At 40.0% G+C, this 15009-nt stretch overlaps 2 protein-coding genes across 2 annotated transcripts in view; one reads left to right on the top strand and one right to left on the bottom strand.

Annotated features, from left to right (window-relative positions):
• Window positions 1-5547, top strand: part of glipr1a (GLI pathogenesis-related 1a) — a 60074-nt gene extending 54527 nt beyond the window's left edge. The window contains exons 4-6 of the mRNA XM_068050045.1: window positions 5025-5107; window positions 5255-5281; window positions 5372-5547. Coding sequence (XP_067906146.1) covers window positions 5025-5107; window positions 5255-5281; window positions 5372-5472 — 211 coding nt within the window. The 3' untranslated portion in view covers window positions 5473-5547. The remainder of the gene's footprint in view (window positions 1-5024; window positions 5108-5254; window positions 5282-5371) is intronic.
• A 4970-nt stretch (window positions 5548-10517) lies between these two features.
• krr1 (KRR1 small subunit processome component homolog) overlaps window positions 10518-15009 on the bottom strand; it is a 28800-nt gene continuing 24308 nt past the window's right edge. Inside the window, exons 8-10 of the mRNA XM_068050263.1 lie at window positions 13729-13806; window positions 13035-13128; window positions 10518-11753 (exon numbers count right to left, since the gene is read on the bottom strand). Of these exons, the coding sequence (XP_067906364.1) occupies window positions 11620-11753; window positions 13035-13128; window positions 13729-13806 (306 nt within the window). The 3' untranslated portion in view covers window positions 10518-11619. The remainder of the gene's footprint in view (window positions 11754-13034; window positions 13129-13728; window positions 13807-15009) is intronic.

Raw genomic sequence — 15009 nt, 5'->3', positions numbered from 1 at the left:
AAGTGGCAGATGGAATTTAACCCTGAAAAATGTGAGATGATACACTTTGGAAGGAGTAATGTGACACGGAAGTATTCAATGAATGGCCTGACACTGGGAAGTTCCGAGGAACAAAGGGACCTTGGCGTGTTTTTCCATAGATCTCTGAAGGCAGAAGGGCAGGGTAATAGGGTGGTGAAAAAGGCATATGGGACACTTACCTTTATCAATTGAGGCATAGATTACAAAAGCAGGGAGGTCATGTTGGAGTTGTATAGAACTTTGGTAAGGCCACAGCTGGAGTACTGTGTGCAATTCTGGTCGCCACATTATAGGAAGGATGTGATTGCACTGGAGGGGGTGCAGAGGCGATTCACCAGGATGTTGCCTGGGATGGAACATTTAAGCTATGAAGAGAGGTTGGATAGGCTTGGTTGTTTTCGCTGGAGCAGAGAAGACTGAGGGGTGACCTGATCGAGGTGTACAAGATTATGAGGGGCATGGTCAGGGTAGATAGGGAACTGACCCTTAGTTGAAGGGTCAGTTACGAGGGGACACAAGTTTAAGGTGAGGGGCGGGAGGTTTAAGGGGGATTTGAGGAAGAACTTTTTTAACCAGAGGGTGGTGACGGTCTGGAATGCACTGCCTGGGAAGGTGGTAGAGGTGGGTTGCCTCACATCCTTTAAAAAGCACCTGGATGAGCCCTTGGCACGTCAACATTCAAGGCTTGGGCCAAGTGCTGGCAAATGGGATTAGGTAGACAGGTCAGGTGTCTTTAATGCATTGGTGCAGACTCAATGGGCCGAAGGGCCTCTTCTGCACTGTATTATTCTGTAATGGTAGACAGGCAATGGCTAGTATTTTTTAAAAGTATCACATGGTTTACAACAAATATACATTCCTCTAAGACACAAAAACACAACAGGAAAGTTGAATCAACCGTGGCTAACAAAAGAAGTTAAAGATTGCATTAGATCAGAGGAAGTGGCTTATGTGATCACTAGAAAAAGTGATAAGCCCGAGAATTGGGAGCAATTTAGAATCCAGCAAAGGAGGACCAAGAAACTGATAAAGAAAGGGAAAAGAGAACATGAACGCATGTTAGCTAGAAACATAAAGGCAGACTGTGAAAGCTTTAGGGATGTGAAAAGGAAAAGCTTTGCAAGGCGGAGACAGAAGAATTTGTGATGGAGAATGGGGAAATGGCAGAAAGACTAAACCATTACTTTGTGTCTGTCTTCACGGAGAAAGATACAGAAAATCTCCCTGAAATACCAGGGAACCAAGGAACTTGTAAAAATGAGGAACTGAAAGAAATTAGTATCAATAAAGAGGTAGTACTCAAATTTAATTGATTGAAAGTTGATAAATTCCCTGGACCAGATGAGCTACAACCCTGAGTATTGAAGTAGGTGGCTATTGAGACAATGGTTGCATTGGTGGCTATCTTGCAAAATTCTATAGATTCTGGAAAGGTTTCTGCAGACTGTAAAATAGCAAATGTAACCCCACTCTTTAAGGGAGCGAGAGAGAAAACGGAGAACTACAGACCTGTTGGTTTGATGTTAGTAGTAGGGAAAATATTAGAATCTATTGTAAAGATGAGATAACTGGACACTTGGAAAATAATGGTATGATTGTGCAGAATCAACATGGATTTATGAAAAGGAAATCATGTTTGACGAATCTGGTTGAGTTTTTTTTTAAAGATTTTACTTGTAGCATAGATAAAGCAGAACCAGTGGATGTGGTGTATTTGGATTTTCAGAAGGCTTTTGATAGGTCCTATACAGGTTAGTTCTGTTTATGGGCGGCACAGTGGTTAGCACTGCAGCCTCACAGCTCCAGGGACCCGGGTTCGATTCTGGGTACTGCCTGTGTGGAGTTTGCAAGTTCTCCCTGTGTCTGCATGGGTTTTCTCCGGGTGCTCCGGTTTCCTCCCACAAGCCAAAAGACTTGCAGGTTGGTAGGTAAATTGGCCATTATAAATTGTCACTAGTATAGGTAGGTGGTAGGGAAATATAGGGACAGGTGGGGATGTTTGGTAGGAATATGGGATTAGTGTAGGATTAGTATAAATGGGTGGTTGATGGTCGGCACAGACTCGGTGGGCCGAAGGGCCTGTTTCAGTGCTGTATCTCTAATCTAAAATTAGAGCATATGGGATTGGGGGAAATATACTGCTATGGATTGAGAGTTTATTTTGGTAAACAGAAAGCAAAGCGTAGGAATAAACAGGTCATTCTCAGGATGGTAGGCTGCTACTAATGGGGTACTGCAAAGTTCAGTGCTGGGGCCACAGCTGTTAACAATATATAAATGATTTGGATGTGGGGACCAAATGTACTATTTCCAGATTTGCTGATGCCACAAACCTAGGTGGGAATATTAAGTTGTGAGGAGGATGCAAAGAGGCTTCAAAGGGGATTTGGACAGGTCGGTGCAACATCGAGGGCCGAAGGGCCTGTACTGCGCTGTAATATTCTAAAAAATGAATGAGCAAGAACATGGCAGATGGAATATAATGTGAATCAAGCTTGAAGTGATCCACTTTGGTATAAAAACAGAAATGCAGTGTATATCTTAAATGGAGAGAGGCTGGGAAATGTTGATGTCCAAAGGGACCTGGGTTTCCTTGTTCATGAGTCACTAAAAGCTAGTATGCAGGCGCAACAAGCAATTAGGAAGGCATAGGGTATGTTGGCCTTCATTGCAAGGGGATTTGAATACAGGAGTAAAGATGTCTGTCTTGCTACAATTGTATAGGGCCTTGGTGATTCCGCACCTGGAGTATTATGTACAGTTTTGGTCTCCTTATCTAAGGAAGGATATACTTGCCATAGAGGGAGTGAAACAGAGGTTCACCAGATTAATCCCTGGGATGGTGGGATTGTCTTATGAGGAGAGATTGCAGAAACTGGGCCTGTATTCTCTCGTGTTTCAAAGAATGAGAGGTAATCTCATTGAAACTTACAAAATTCTTACAGGGCGTGACAGGGTGGATGTGGACAGGATGTTTCCTCTGGCTTGTGTGTCCAGAACCAGAGGACACAGTCTCAGAATATGGGGCAGGCCATTTAAGACTGAGATGAGGAGGAATTTCTTTACTCAGAAGGTGGTGAATCTTTGGAATTCTGTACCCCAGAGGACTGTGGAAGCTTAATCATGCGATAGATTTCTGGATACTAATGACATCAAGGTATATGGGGATAGTGGGGGGAAATGGCATAGAGGTAGATGATCAGCCATGATCTGTTTGAATGGTGGAGCAGACTCGATGGGTCGAATGACCTACTCCTATTTCCAAAGATCATATGAAAGACTATGAGCCCGAGTTCGAGCACTGGAAATATTTTTTGCATACATGGTCATTCAGGACACATGAAGATCCTGGAGTTCCCACAAGGCAGTGGATCTCAGCCATCATTTTGATCCCTCTGATTATATAGGAAGATAGGAATAGGAGTAGGCCATTCAGCCCCTCGAGCCTGTCCGGCCATGCAGTGAGATCATGGCTGATCCACGGCCTAACTCCATATACCTGCCTTTGGGCCATATCCTTTAATATCTTTGCTTAACAAAAATCTATCTCAGATTTAAAATTAACAACTGTTCTACCTTCAACTGCTGTTTGTGGGAGAGAGTTCCAAACCTCTACCACCCTTTGCGTGAAGAAGTGCTTCCTAACATCTCTCCTGAACGGTCTGCTCCTAATTTTTAGAATCTCCAACCAGTGGAAATAGTTTATCTTTATTTAGCCTGTCTTTTCCTGTTGATATCTTGAAGATTTCGATCAGATCACCCCTTAACCTTCTAAACTCTGGCGAAAACAGGCCTGATTTGTGTAATCTCTCCTCGTAACTTAACCCTGTAGACCAGGTATCATTCTTGTAAACCTGTGTTGCACTCCATCCAAGGCCAATATATCCTTCCCAAGGTGTGGTGCCCAGAACTGCTCACAGTACTCCAAGTGGGGTCTAACCAGGGTTTTGTACAGCTGCAGCATAACCTCTGTGTCTTTATACTCCAATCCTCTAGATATAAAGGCTAGCATTCCATTAGCCTTTTTGATTATTTTCTGCACTTGCTCGTGGCATTTTAAAGATCTATGCACCTGAACCCCTAAGTCTCTTTGGACAGCCACTGTACTTAACCCCTTCCCATTTAGAAAGTACCCTGCTCTGTCCTTTTTTGCTCCAAAATGGATAATCTCACACTTGCCCGCATTGAAATCCATCTGCCAGTTTTGCCCATTCACCTAGTCTGTCAATATCTCTTTGCAATTTTATGCTATCATCTAGACTGTCTACAATGCCGTCTAACTTTGTATCATCAGCAAATTTGGATATACGACTTACTGTGCCATCATCCAAGTCATTAATGAATAATGTGAATAATTGAGGCCCCAACACAGATCCCAGTGGGACGCCACTAGTCACATCCTGCCAGAGTACTTAACCATTATCCCCACTCTCTGTCGCCTACCACTCAACCAACTTCCTAACCATGTCAATAATTTGCCCTCAACTCCATGGGCTTCTACCTTCGTTAACAGTCTCTTATGTGGGGCTTTATCAAATGCCTTCTGGAAGTCCATATAAATAACATCCATAGACATTCCCCTGTCCACTACCTTAGTCACCACTTCAAAAAAATTCAATATTTACTGTTGTCTCCATATTTTTTCCTGAAATATCCTTTTGGTATCTCTGCTGGTTTTTTTGACTGTAAACTTTTGCTCTATGCGTATAAGCATGTTTGTGTTTTCAAACTTTTATTATATTTTGCTCTACTTTCCTTTCTCAGTTTTAAAAAAATATTTTTAAAATGCTCACTGCTTTGATATTAGTCTCTCTTGCTATTCCCTCATCAGCCCAAAAGTCTCTGAACTTTCAAAGTTCTGTCTATGAATATTTGACTTATTTTTGATATTTTTTTCCATGCTGATGTCTGGGGAACTTTATGCAGAATTTTCCTAATTTTTTTCCAGCCCGCTATTCATAATAATTTGTGTTTCCATACAAGTCATTTTCTGTTTCTTGCAGTGGAAATTATATCGGAACTTTACCATATACATCAGGAGAATCTTGTGGATCATGCCCCTACAATTGTAATGACGGGTTATGCAGTAAGTTAAATATTACAATCTTGTTATGCTATTAACTGCATTGAAGTTTTAACAATTATTAAAAAACTGATTAAATGTGAGTCAATTCTATGCCAAGAATTTTAATTTCAACTACAAATTTACACTTACATTTTTCTCTATTATTAGGGGATGCAAAACGTGATGCCATCAAAAGTATGTGTTTTATATTACTAATTATCTGTAGTTCATTGTTAACATTGTTCTTACAAATTAATTACATATTTTCTCTTCAATTTTTGACAGAGTATCCTAACTGGAATCCAGACTTTGGGTCAGCCTCCATTTCCTTCTGTGACCAACTACTGCTACTTACATCTATTATTGTGATATATATTCTACAGTAACTGTCTAAATGTAAATGTATAGCATATATATCAGGATTTCGCCACCCCCCCCCCCCCCCCCATTTCAGGCTGAGAGGTTACAAAGTTCTGGGTTGCAGACCAACAGTGCTGCTTTCTGTCCAACAGGCATTCAAAGGAATCACAATGGTCTCGGCCCATTTTTCTGATCAACTTCCAAACCAGAATACCTTGCTTTTGCAAGGTTGTCCATCTAGTGACCTAGTTGAGTACTGTGAAAACTAACACAACTAAAACAAGTATATCTGAGTGACAGGCAAAGCCACAGGGTTCAAATTGGTGACATTTATCTGATCAACTATTCAAGCTACCAGGGGTAGTCACAAAACTCTTCCATTGAATACAAAGAATTTAGCTTTCTAAAGAAATAATCATTTTTCTGTGATAGCTGAAAAAAGTGTGTTAATTATTACTGTATACTATGTTATCATTTAAGGAATGCTGGTTTGATTTTTACAGTTTGCTAATGTCTTGTGAAGTTGAATTAACAAAAAAGAACAATTTGATTTCACTTCACCACTATAAATATTACAGGGAACGTTCAGAAGAAACCTTGCATACCTTTTGGATTTGTGGTGGATTTTCTTCATTGTTAGTTCTGCAAGTGCAGAGTTACCATCGGTATAAATACTAGTGGACTCATCACTAGACAAACTTGCACTCTCAAATAAACATGGTACCTTTTCCAATTAGGATATTAAGTGAGTCCTCAGCCTTCCCTTTCAGTCTGATGTAATGAATAATTACAGTAATTTTTTTTAAATGTGTAATACAAGCTGGCATAGTATGCACTAGATCATTTATGTTGCCAGGTATGCAGTGTTTCTCATCATCCTTGAGTTCCATTTCACGACAAGAGGAGCTCAAGCAACAAGACAAAAAGCAGAAAATGCTGGAAACATTCAGCAAGTTACACAGATCTGTAAAGGAAAGAAAAATGTTGACTTTTCAAGCATGCTGAGCATTTCCAGCATTTTCTGTTTATGTCTCAGATTTCCTGCATCCACACTATCTAAAAAAATCAATAGTAAGTCCAGTTTAAACCACTAAAAAGAAATGAGGACAGATTTGTGACAGCTGTGTTTTTTGCTTGAACAATATTTGTCCATCCCTTTGTAAAACTAGAAATAGCCAACCCTGAAGAATACAATTCAAGACATAAACAAAGTAGAAGAAATGCCATTTTGTGCAATTATGTATAAAAATTATTAAAGACCATGCTGGCAGCCTGCATGAAATAGTGTTGTATGAGGAGTTAAACATTACCTGTTGGTTTCTTAGGGTTTCTGTAACCAATTTTTTCCTTAGGATTCTCTGTGCAATTTTGAATTTCAACAAATATTCAAAATTTACTGAATTTACTTTGTGGTTCAACAGACAACTAACTAAAAGAAACAATAATAAAAGCAAAATACTGCGGATGCTGGAAATCTGAAATAAAAACAAGAAATGCTGGAACCACTCAGCAGGTCTGCAGCATCTGTGGAAAGAGAAGCAGAGTTAACATTTCGGATCAGTGACCTTTTGGATTATACTTCATGGTGGATTTTCTTCATTGTTAGTTCTGTTTATGGGCGGCACAGTGGTTAGCACCGCAGCCTCACAGCTCCAGCGACCCGGGTTCAATTCTGGGTACTGCCTGTGTGGAGTTTGCAAGTTCTCCCTGTGTCTGCGTGGGTTTTCTCTGGGTGCTGCAGTTTCCTCCCACAAGCCAAAAGACTTGCAGGTTGGTAGGTAAATTGGCCATTATAAATTGCCACGAGTATAGGTAGGTGGTAGGGAAATATAGGGACAGGTGGGGATGTGGTAGGAATATGGGATTAGTGTGGGATTAGTATAAATGGGTGGTTGATGGTCGGCACAGACTCGGTGGGCCGAAGGGCCTGTTTCAGTGCTGTATCTCTAAACTAAAGTGCAGAGTTCCCATCGGTATAAATACTAGTGGACTCATCACCAGACAAACTTGCACTCTCAAATAAACATGGTACCTTTTCCAATTAGGAGTTTAAGTGATTCCACAGGCTTCTCTTTCAGTCTGATGTAATGAATAATTACAGTAATTTTTTTTAATGTGTAGTACAAGCTGGCATAGTATGCACTATGTTCCGAAGAAGGGTCACTGACCCGAAACGTTAACTCTGCTTCTCTTTCCACAGATGCTGCCAGACCTGCTGAGTGGTTCCAGCATTTCTTGCTTTTATACAAGAAACAATAAGTGTTTAGTTCTACTCCTCTGCAATTAAGTTTTTTTTCTCTATTGTATATCCTTACAGGGACACTTCAGTGAGTCTTGCGTAAACTCTCTGAAAACACTTTCCTCCCTGCTTATTGATCAATCGAGTAGGTGGAAGGTGGACTGAACACTCTGTAAGCAGACTATTAACATAACATGATGTGCATTGGCACATTGCAAAGGAATCCCTTTGCCTTTTATAGTTCAGCACACCCACTGCTTCAAAAGAAACATCCGCATAACTTTTCCAGGGACTCCTTCAATTTAAGTAAACTAGTGGAGCATTTGTGGTTGTTCACAGGTGTCAAAGGACTAGCTCTAGAGTTAGGGTGGGTGTAAAAGGGATATCCCTGATTAAACATGCAATACATATGGACAGAAATTCCAAACTCATCTGCCTTTCCAGAACTTTGTCGAGCTTGAATCCAGGTCAGATAAGGCTACAGCATTGTAACCCGTGTCTGAACACCAGGCTTTTAACATCAGGCGAGACTCCACACTAAAAGCAAGCCTCACTATTTCTGTCCAATGATGCCATATGTTTAATGTGGACCAATCAAGTCAGGAGGAATTCTGCATATATAGATTCATACAGGTTCAAATGTTTTCATAAGTATTTGGTTGAAGTCTTTCCTTGCAATGACCCCAATACTAAAATTCCATTTTATAATGGGCACTAATGTTTTGGATCCCAATTCTGAAATCCTGGGGGCAGTTTTAACTTTGCTCGTGTAAAACAGAAGATAGTGGTTCAGTTGCCCATTATACATCTCTCCTGAAAACTGGGAGAAGTGTAGTCACTGGAAATGAAAACTGGAAAGAGTTGTATAACTAGCACCCAACCCAACATTGTCCTTTTAAAATTAACCCACTTGACTGTACATTCCGCTGCTCTATCTGAAGTAACTTGTCTTTGAAATTTACTGTGTTTTAGGCTATTTTGTACAGAATTACAAACACACTTATTTAGTAATGGAACAAAATTCTACTTTTTGAATGTGCAGATAAGATTGTCTAGAATTAATTCTCTTCTGCAAGTGAGTAATGTACCTCATTGTAAAACTTAGCATTATATACCACAGTTGTTAATAAAATGCTTGTTTTGTGTTGGCTAAAATGTCATTTTCTCAAAGTCTTAACATTAAAAAATTAAAGCTTTGGAAAAGGCCCTGATCTTCAATCACCCCCAAATGCCTATCCAGGTCTCAATTATTTCTTCCACAGGATCTCCAGTCTTTTGTTTGTGTATTTGTTTCATTATTACCTTTTGCTTTGCACCATTATCCCACACCATTTAATCACTCCTGCTGTCCATCCTAACACAGACCTTTCATGTTTTTTCCTGCTTCTATAATTACATAAAAGCCGTTCATCTCTAACATCTTCCAGTTCTGATGGCAGGTCATTAAGCTGAAACATCAACTCTTTGTCTCTCCTTGGATGTTGTCTGACCTGTTGAGTGGTACCAGCACTTTTTGTTCTTATTTCAGATTTCCAGCATTTGCACATTTTGCTTTTGTTTTAGACCTTTACACAACTCCACTAGTCACTTCCCACATAACAGCAGTTCCCAGTTATTAGCCTGTTTAAAACAAAAACAAGAAATGCTGGATTCACTCAGCAGGTCTGGCAGCATCTGTGGAAAGAGAAGCAGAGTTAACGTTTCGGGTCAGTGACCCTTCTTCGGAACCTGTTTAAGCCTGTTTAAGATGGTCTCATCAGTTTTCAAGCCAGCTACTACTGGCCATTAATTCCAGGAACCACAGCCTAATAGAACTTCATTTGAAGCTTAACAAACATTTCTAGACATAATTTTAATTTAACTCTGCTTTAACTCCCAGAATGGAGAAAGAAAAATATCAAGCAGAAGTGCTTGACAGAGTGTTGCCCCATCCCATTGCCTGATTATAGATGTCTACTCCAGACAGATTCTATAGGAACTTGCATGAGCATAAAGGATTGGTGCTGTTACAAAGACCAGTCTTGCAAACTGTTACACCTCGGTGCCCAATGCCGTACAAGGATAGTGTCCTCAAAAGTGATTTCCCCAATTGGAAGGAAGGCTTTCCTAATCGTACATGACATTTAATTTCTTTGACCTGTTTTGTGGCCAAAGGTCAGGCAGCGACACCTAATACTGTCAATGCAAATATTAATAGCTAGATGTGATAATATGGAAGATAACAGATAAGGAAATATCCTGAATAGCTTCATTGCAGCTTGCATGTAATTCATAAATGGTTCAAAGATTTTCACATTCTTCTACTTTTATCAGTGTGAAGAATTTATGGATGCTAGTTCTGAATTTACCTTTTATTACTTTGAATCTGAGTCCCATTCTATTCACGCAATTACATTTTCTACGTTTTCCCAAGGTTTTCCCATCTTTGCTCAGACCTCTTAGCACTTGGGATCAACCTTGTGAACTATTCCACGCACAGGCTTCAGTGCTTGACCCTGTGTCTTGGCGACCAGTAGAATATACAAAACACACTGCAACAACTCACCATGCCTTAGATGGGCAGCAGCTGTATGGGAACACCACCATCTGCAAGTTCCCCTCCAAGCCACACACCATCCTAACTTGGAACTATATCGCCGTTCCTTCACTGTCACTGGATCAAAATCCTGAAACTTCTTTCCTAACAGCACTGTGGGAGTACCCACACCAGATGAACTGCAGCTTAAGATGGCAGCTCACCACCACCTTCTCAAGGGCAATTAGGGATGGGCAACAAATGCTGGCTTTGCCTTCGATGCTCACCACCCATGAAACAAATAAAAAAAAATCATGCAATCTTGAACTTCCCTTTACTTGCTTAGCAAATTCACTCTAATGGCACAACCAAGAGTATGAAATCAAAAGCAACAGCAAACTACGTACCCTAAAACCCCATGACATTACTTGCACCTTAAGTGTATATTTAATTATAAAGACATTTAATGAACAGACACAAAAGAAATCAAAGATATAATTTTAGATATACAACACAGACCTGAAGTATAAAATACCATAATAGAAATATCACAGAACATTGTTCTGCATGGTCCTGTATATAGCACAAACTGAAAAGTTCGACCCTAAAACACACTTTTCACTGTCTCGAAATCCATAGAAGGCTTCATTTCTAATGCGAATGCGTTAAGGAGAAAAATGTTTTCATCTTGACAGATCGACATTAGATTGTTTCCACAGAATGGGATACAATGAGATGGAAAAGCATGGAACTTGAATTTTCTAAGGTTGGGATCTGGGCAATCACAATGCACTTCAATCAATAATTTATATGCAAGTTTCTGACTGCAATGTACCCAATGGGTAAGAGTTAAGGGCAAGCGAAACAGTCCCACAAACTTAGCTGCTTTCAATAGATTTTACTCATTGTGACGATTAGTTGAAAGCTGCTAGAATTGCACAATGTTTGATGTGGATTTTTTTTATCTGCATTGCTGTAAGTCTCATAAAAAAACAACTTGGTGAACCATTTCATGAACCAGGTCAGGGATCCATCGATGTAGACAGAGAAGCACCTAGATTTAGCTGTCTAAGATCGGGTAACAGCAACTCCTACTCAGCCTTGCTCAGATTGATAACAGCCATATTGAAGTAGGAGATGGCTGAGGAATTATGAACAGTACTGGTCTAAGTGCACAAGAACCAGTTCCTTTCCTTAAGCATCAATGGCTATGCTCTGTTGCCTCCATTGGCAGAACACAGAAATTAGGAATTTAATGTTTACTGGCCATTTGTATTTACCATTAGTTAAGGAGGTGAAAAATAAGGCAGCAGCCTCAACAAGAATGACACGAATTTTAAGCAATGCAAACTGGATAGTTCCAATAGCTTAACCATGCTTGTCAAAAGTAAGGCGGGAGGTATGGAAAACCAAGTCAGTTTATTTCTTTTTGTTCTTCTCCTTTTGAGCTATTTTCTGAGCAATTTCTTCTGCTGCTGGGGCTCCCAGCTTCTTTTTCTTGGCTGTTTTCACTTTCTCTTTAAGAACTTGAATGTTAATTTTGGTTTCTACAGCTAAAAGAAAACAGAAAATTTTTCTTTTTAGCAAAGAACACACAAATCTGTTCACTGCAAGCTTTACTGACTAAACTACAAAACGTCAGTCAAAACAACTAACAGTCTTTCCGTCAGGTCTTCTATGCATCACAGCTTAAATTATGCATATGAACACCAGGATCCTAAAACGTTTTTCTGTATGCCAGCAGAAAAATCTTCAAAATACTTATAGTCTTTATATTGCTACATGACAATGCTCAGACACACATAATGCTTGCATTATACTCTACCTCAAATTGAGAAATGGTCCAAATTGTCATGTGATAGGAAAGCACCAACAAGGGCAAGACCATTGGGCTCGACAACACTCGCAACCAGTGGACATAGCAATCTCATGTACCACATTTCCTTAGGGTGATGCTCTCAGGATGTGGGTTAAGCTGGCATGGCAGAACATACAGCATTGTACAGCGAGCTCGTCACTGATATCAGACCGGCCGTCCATGTCTCCGCTTTAAAGACGTCTGCAAACACGACATGAAGTCCTTTGACATTGACCAAAAGTCGTGGGAGTCAGTTGCCAGTGATCGCCAGAGCTGGCGGACAGTCATAAAGGCGGGGCTAAAGAGTGGCAAGTCAAAGAGACTTAGCAGTTGACAGGAAAAAAGACAGAAGTGCAAGGAGAGCCAACTGTGTCCCGACAACCAAATTTTATTTGCAGCGCCTGTGGAAGAGTCTGTCACACTAAAATTGGTCTTTATAGCCACTCCAGGCGCTGCTTCACAAATCATTGACCACCTTTAGACGCTTACCCAAGGAGGCCAAAAAAGAGGACCAGAATATACTGTTTGATAACTTTTACGAATTTAAAGAAAACACACTTGACACATGCACACACCAGAACATACATATACATCTATATTGTGCTTTTAAGATTACAAACAAAATGTCCTACAGAAGAATTAGGAAAAGGGAATGCCAATCCAAAGGAGGTTACGAAGGGTGATCAAAGCTTTGTTAAAAGGGATGGCCTTAGGGAGGTGAAGAGGTGGAGGGCATTAGAGAAGGAATTCCAGAGAGTGGCACCATACATAGCCTACACAGCTTGAACAAGAGCTAGATTCATTTGTAGATTTGTTTGTAAGTCTGTCCTCACCTGGGCATCGCACATAGAATAACTAATGTCTGCTACATCAGAAAAAGACTTAAAATATAATCCAGTCAAACTACGTACAATGGAATCAGCAGGATTTTGTTGATTTCTGGTGATTGGAGAAAACAAATATGGAAATCAGTTACCTGTTTTCACTTTAACCACAGGCTTTTCTTTAGGGGGAATAAAAGCTTTATTTCTTTCTTCTTTTCGTCGAGCTGCTGCCTCTGCTTCTTTTGCCTAGGGATACATATACACAACAGTATGTATTTATAATGAATCATCTGGTGTAAAAGCTTTGCAGCACCCTTTGGTTACTAAACTGAGATAAAAAGACTTGCATTTATGTAGTGCTTTTCATGACCACAGGATGTCTCAAAGCGCTTTACAGCCAATGAAGTAATCTTTGAAGCGTAGTCAAAGTTGTAACGCAGGAAATGTGGCATCGCAAGCAAACTCCCACAAACAGCAATGCAATAATGACCTGATGATCTATTTTTGTGATGTTGATTGAGGGATAAATAATTGGCTAGGGCACGGAGGATAACTCTCCTGCTCTTCAAAACAGTGCCGGGGATCTTTCACGCCCATCTGAGAAGGCAAGTCACGGCCTCGTTTGAACATCTGAAAGACTGCACCTCTGATAGTGCAGCACTCCCTCAGTACTGCACTGGAGTGTCAGCCATGATTTTTGTGCTCAAGTCTTTGGAGTGAGACTTGAACCCACAACCTTCAGACCCAGGCGAAAGTGCTACCAACTGAGGCACAGCTGGTACATAAATACAGATTTGACAGGCTTTCACTTTTTTCATCTGTAACAATGAAGCGTTGAAGACCCACCTTTGTTTCGTGTAATTTCTTCTTCTTCCTGTCTTTCTCTCTGAGGAAGTATTCACCAGTAGCCAGCTCCTGATCAATCTAGACAATAAATTCAGCAACAATTAAGAACAATCCCTACAGCACAGCCACGATCAGCAGACAAGGGAACATATTTTTCACCTTTACATAAATTCAAACCCTTAGACCTTAAAATAAACAATCCTTAAACATCCATTTTAAATGAGCTTGTCCACAAAGCCACAGCAACTTGCATTTATACAAGTGCCTTTAACGCAGTAAAACATTTCATAAGAGGTGTAATCAGAAAAACCGACAGAGTCAAAGGAGGAGACTAGGAGATTCCACCAAAAGCATGCTCACAGAGGTAGCTTTTCAAGAAGGATCTTAAAAGGACCAGAAAGAGGCAGAGGAATTCCAGACCATGTCACCTGGCAGCTGAAGACTTTGCTGTCAATGGGGCTGAAGCATAAGAGATCAGAATCAAAGGAACAGTGTGTTCAGGGCAGAGGTATATACAGTTGGGATATGCTTACATGGATAGGCAGGGTGGGGTGGTGGGGAGACCATCTAGATATCTAATATGGGTGAGAATTTTTGAAATGGAGGCATTGTGCTGCAGTTATAGCAAAGACCAAGGTAGATTTAAAAAGGTACTTATATTCTATGCAAACATGTTTAAAATCATTATAAGTACTGCCACAGAAATTCAAATGTAAGAATATTTAAAACCAAGTTTAATGTCATGTGCCACGTAACTTTTTTTTAAGTCAAGATTCTTATGTGTTAAAGACTATTGTTTTTTCATCTGTCTTAAGACTGCAGATTCTGAATAATCACACCTAATTGTACTTGCATAAACTACTTATTATTTCCTATCTTCACTGATAAATTCATCAATTTCTGAATTTCACAGAAAAAATCTAGAATATCCTCCCATGACACTGGGAGAAATTTAGAAAAAATTCGTAATCTTAAAATACAAGATATGTAGAATGTGATTCACCAAAGTTACGGCAAGAATCCTGGGATCCCGTTCCTCTCTTCAACGACTTACCCATAAATATTGACTTGGTCTGTTTCAATGACTCACTGTGGTCGTGTATCCCATAGTCGCAAAGATTTTTTTTTTTTAAATTGTCCAATGATCAGGGTCACTCTCTTAAGGCAACTGAATAGTCAAATTCTGTTTTCAAAGCTTGGGATTCCAGGATTCTTAACAGCACTTTCGGAAATCAAATTCTACAGCTCAGCAATTTATCCTTGGTTCACAGGTGACTAAAT

Source organism: Heterodontus francisci, chromosome 18 (genome assembly GCF_036365525.1).
Source record: "Heterodontus francisci isolate sHetFra1 chromosome 18, sHetFra1.hap1, whole genome shotgun sequence".
NCBI lineage: Eukaryota > Metazoa > Chordata > Chondrichthyes > Heterodontiformes > Heterodontidae > Heterodontus > Heterodontus francisci.
This window is presented reverse-complemented; position numbering and strand designations above follow the sequence as displayed.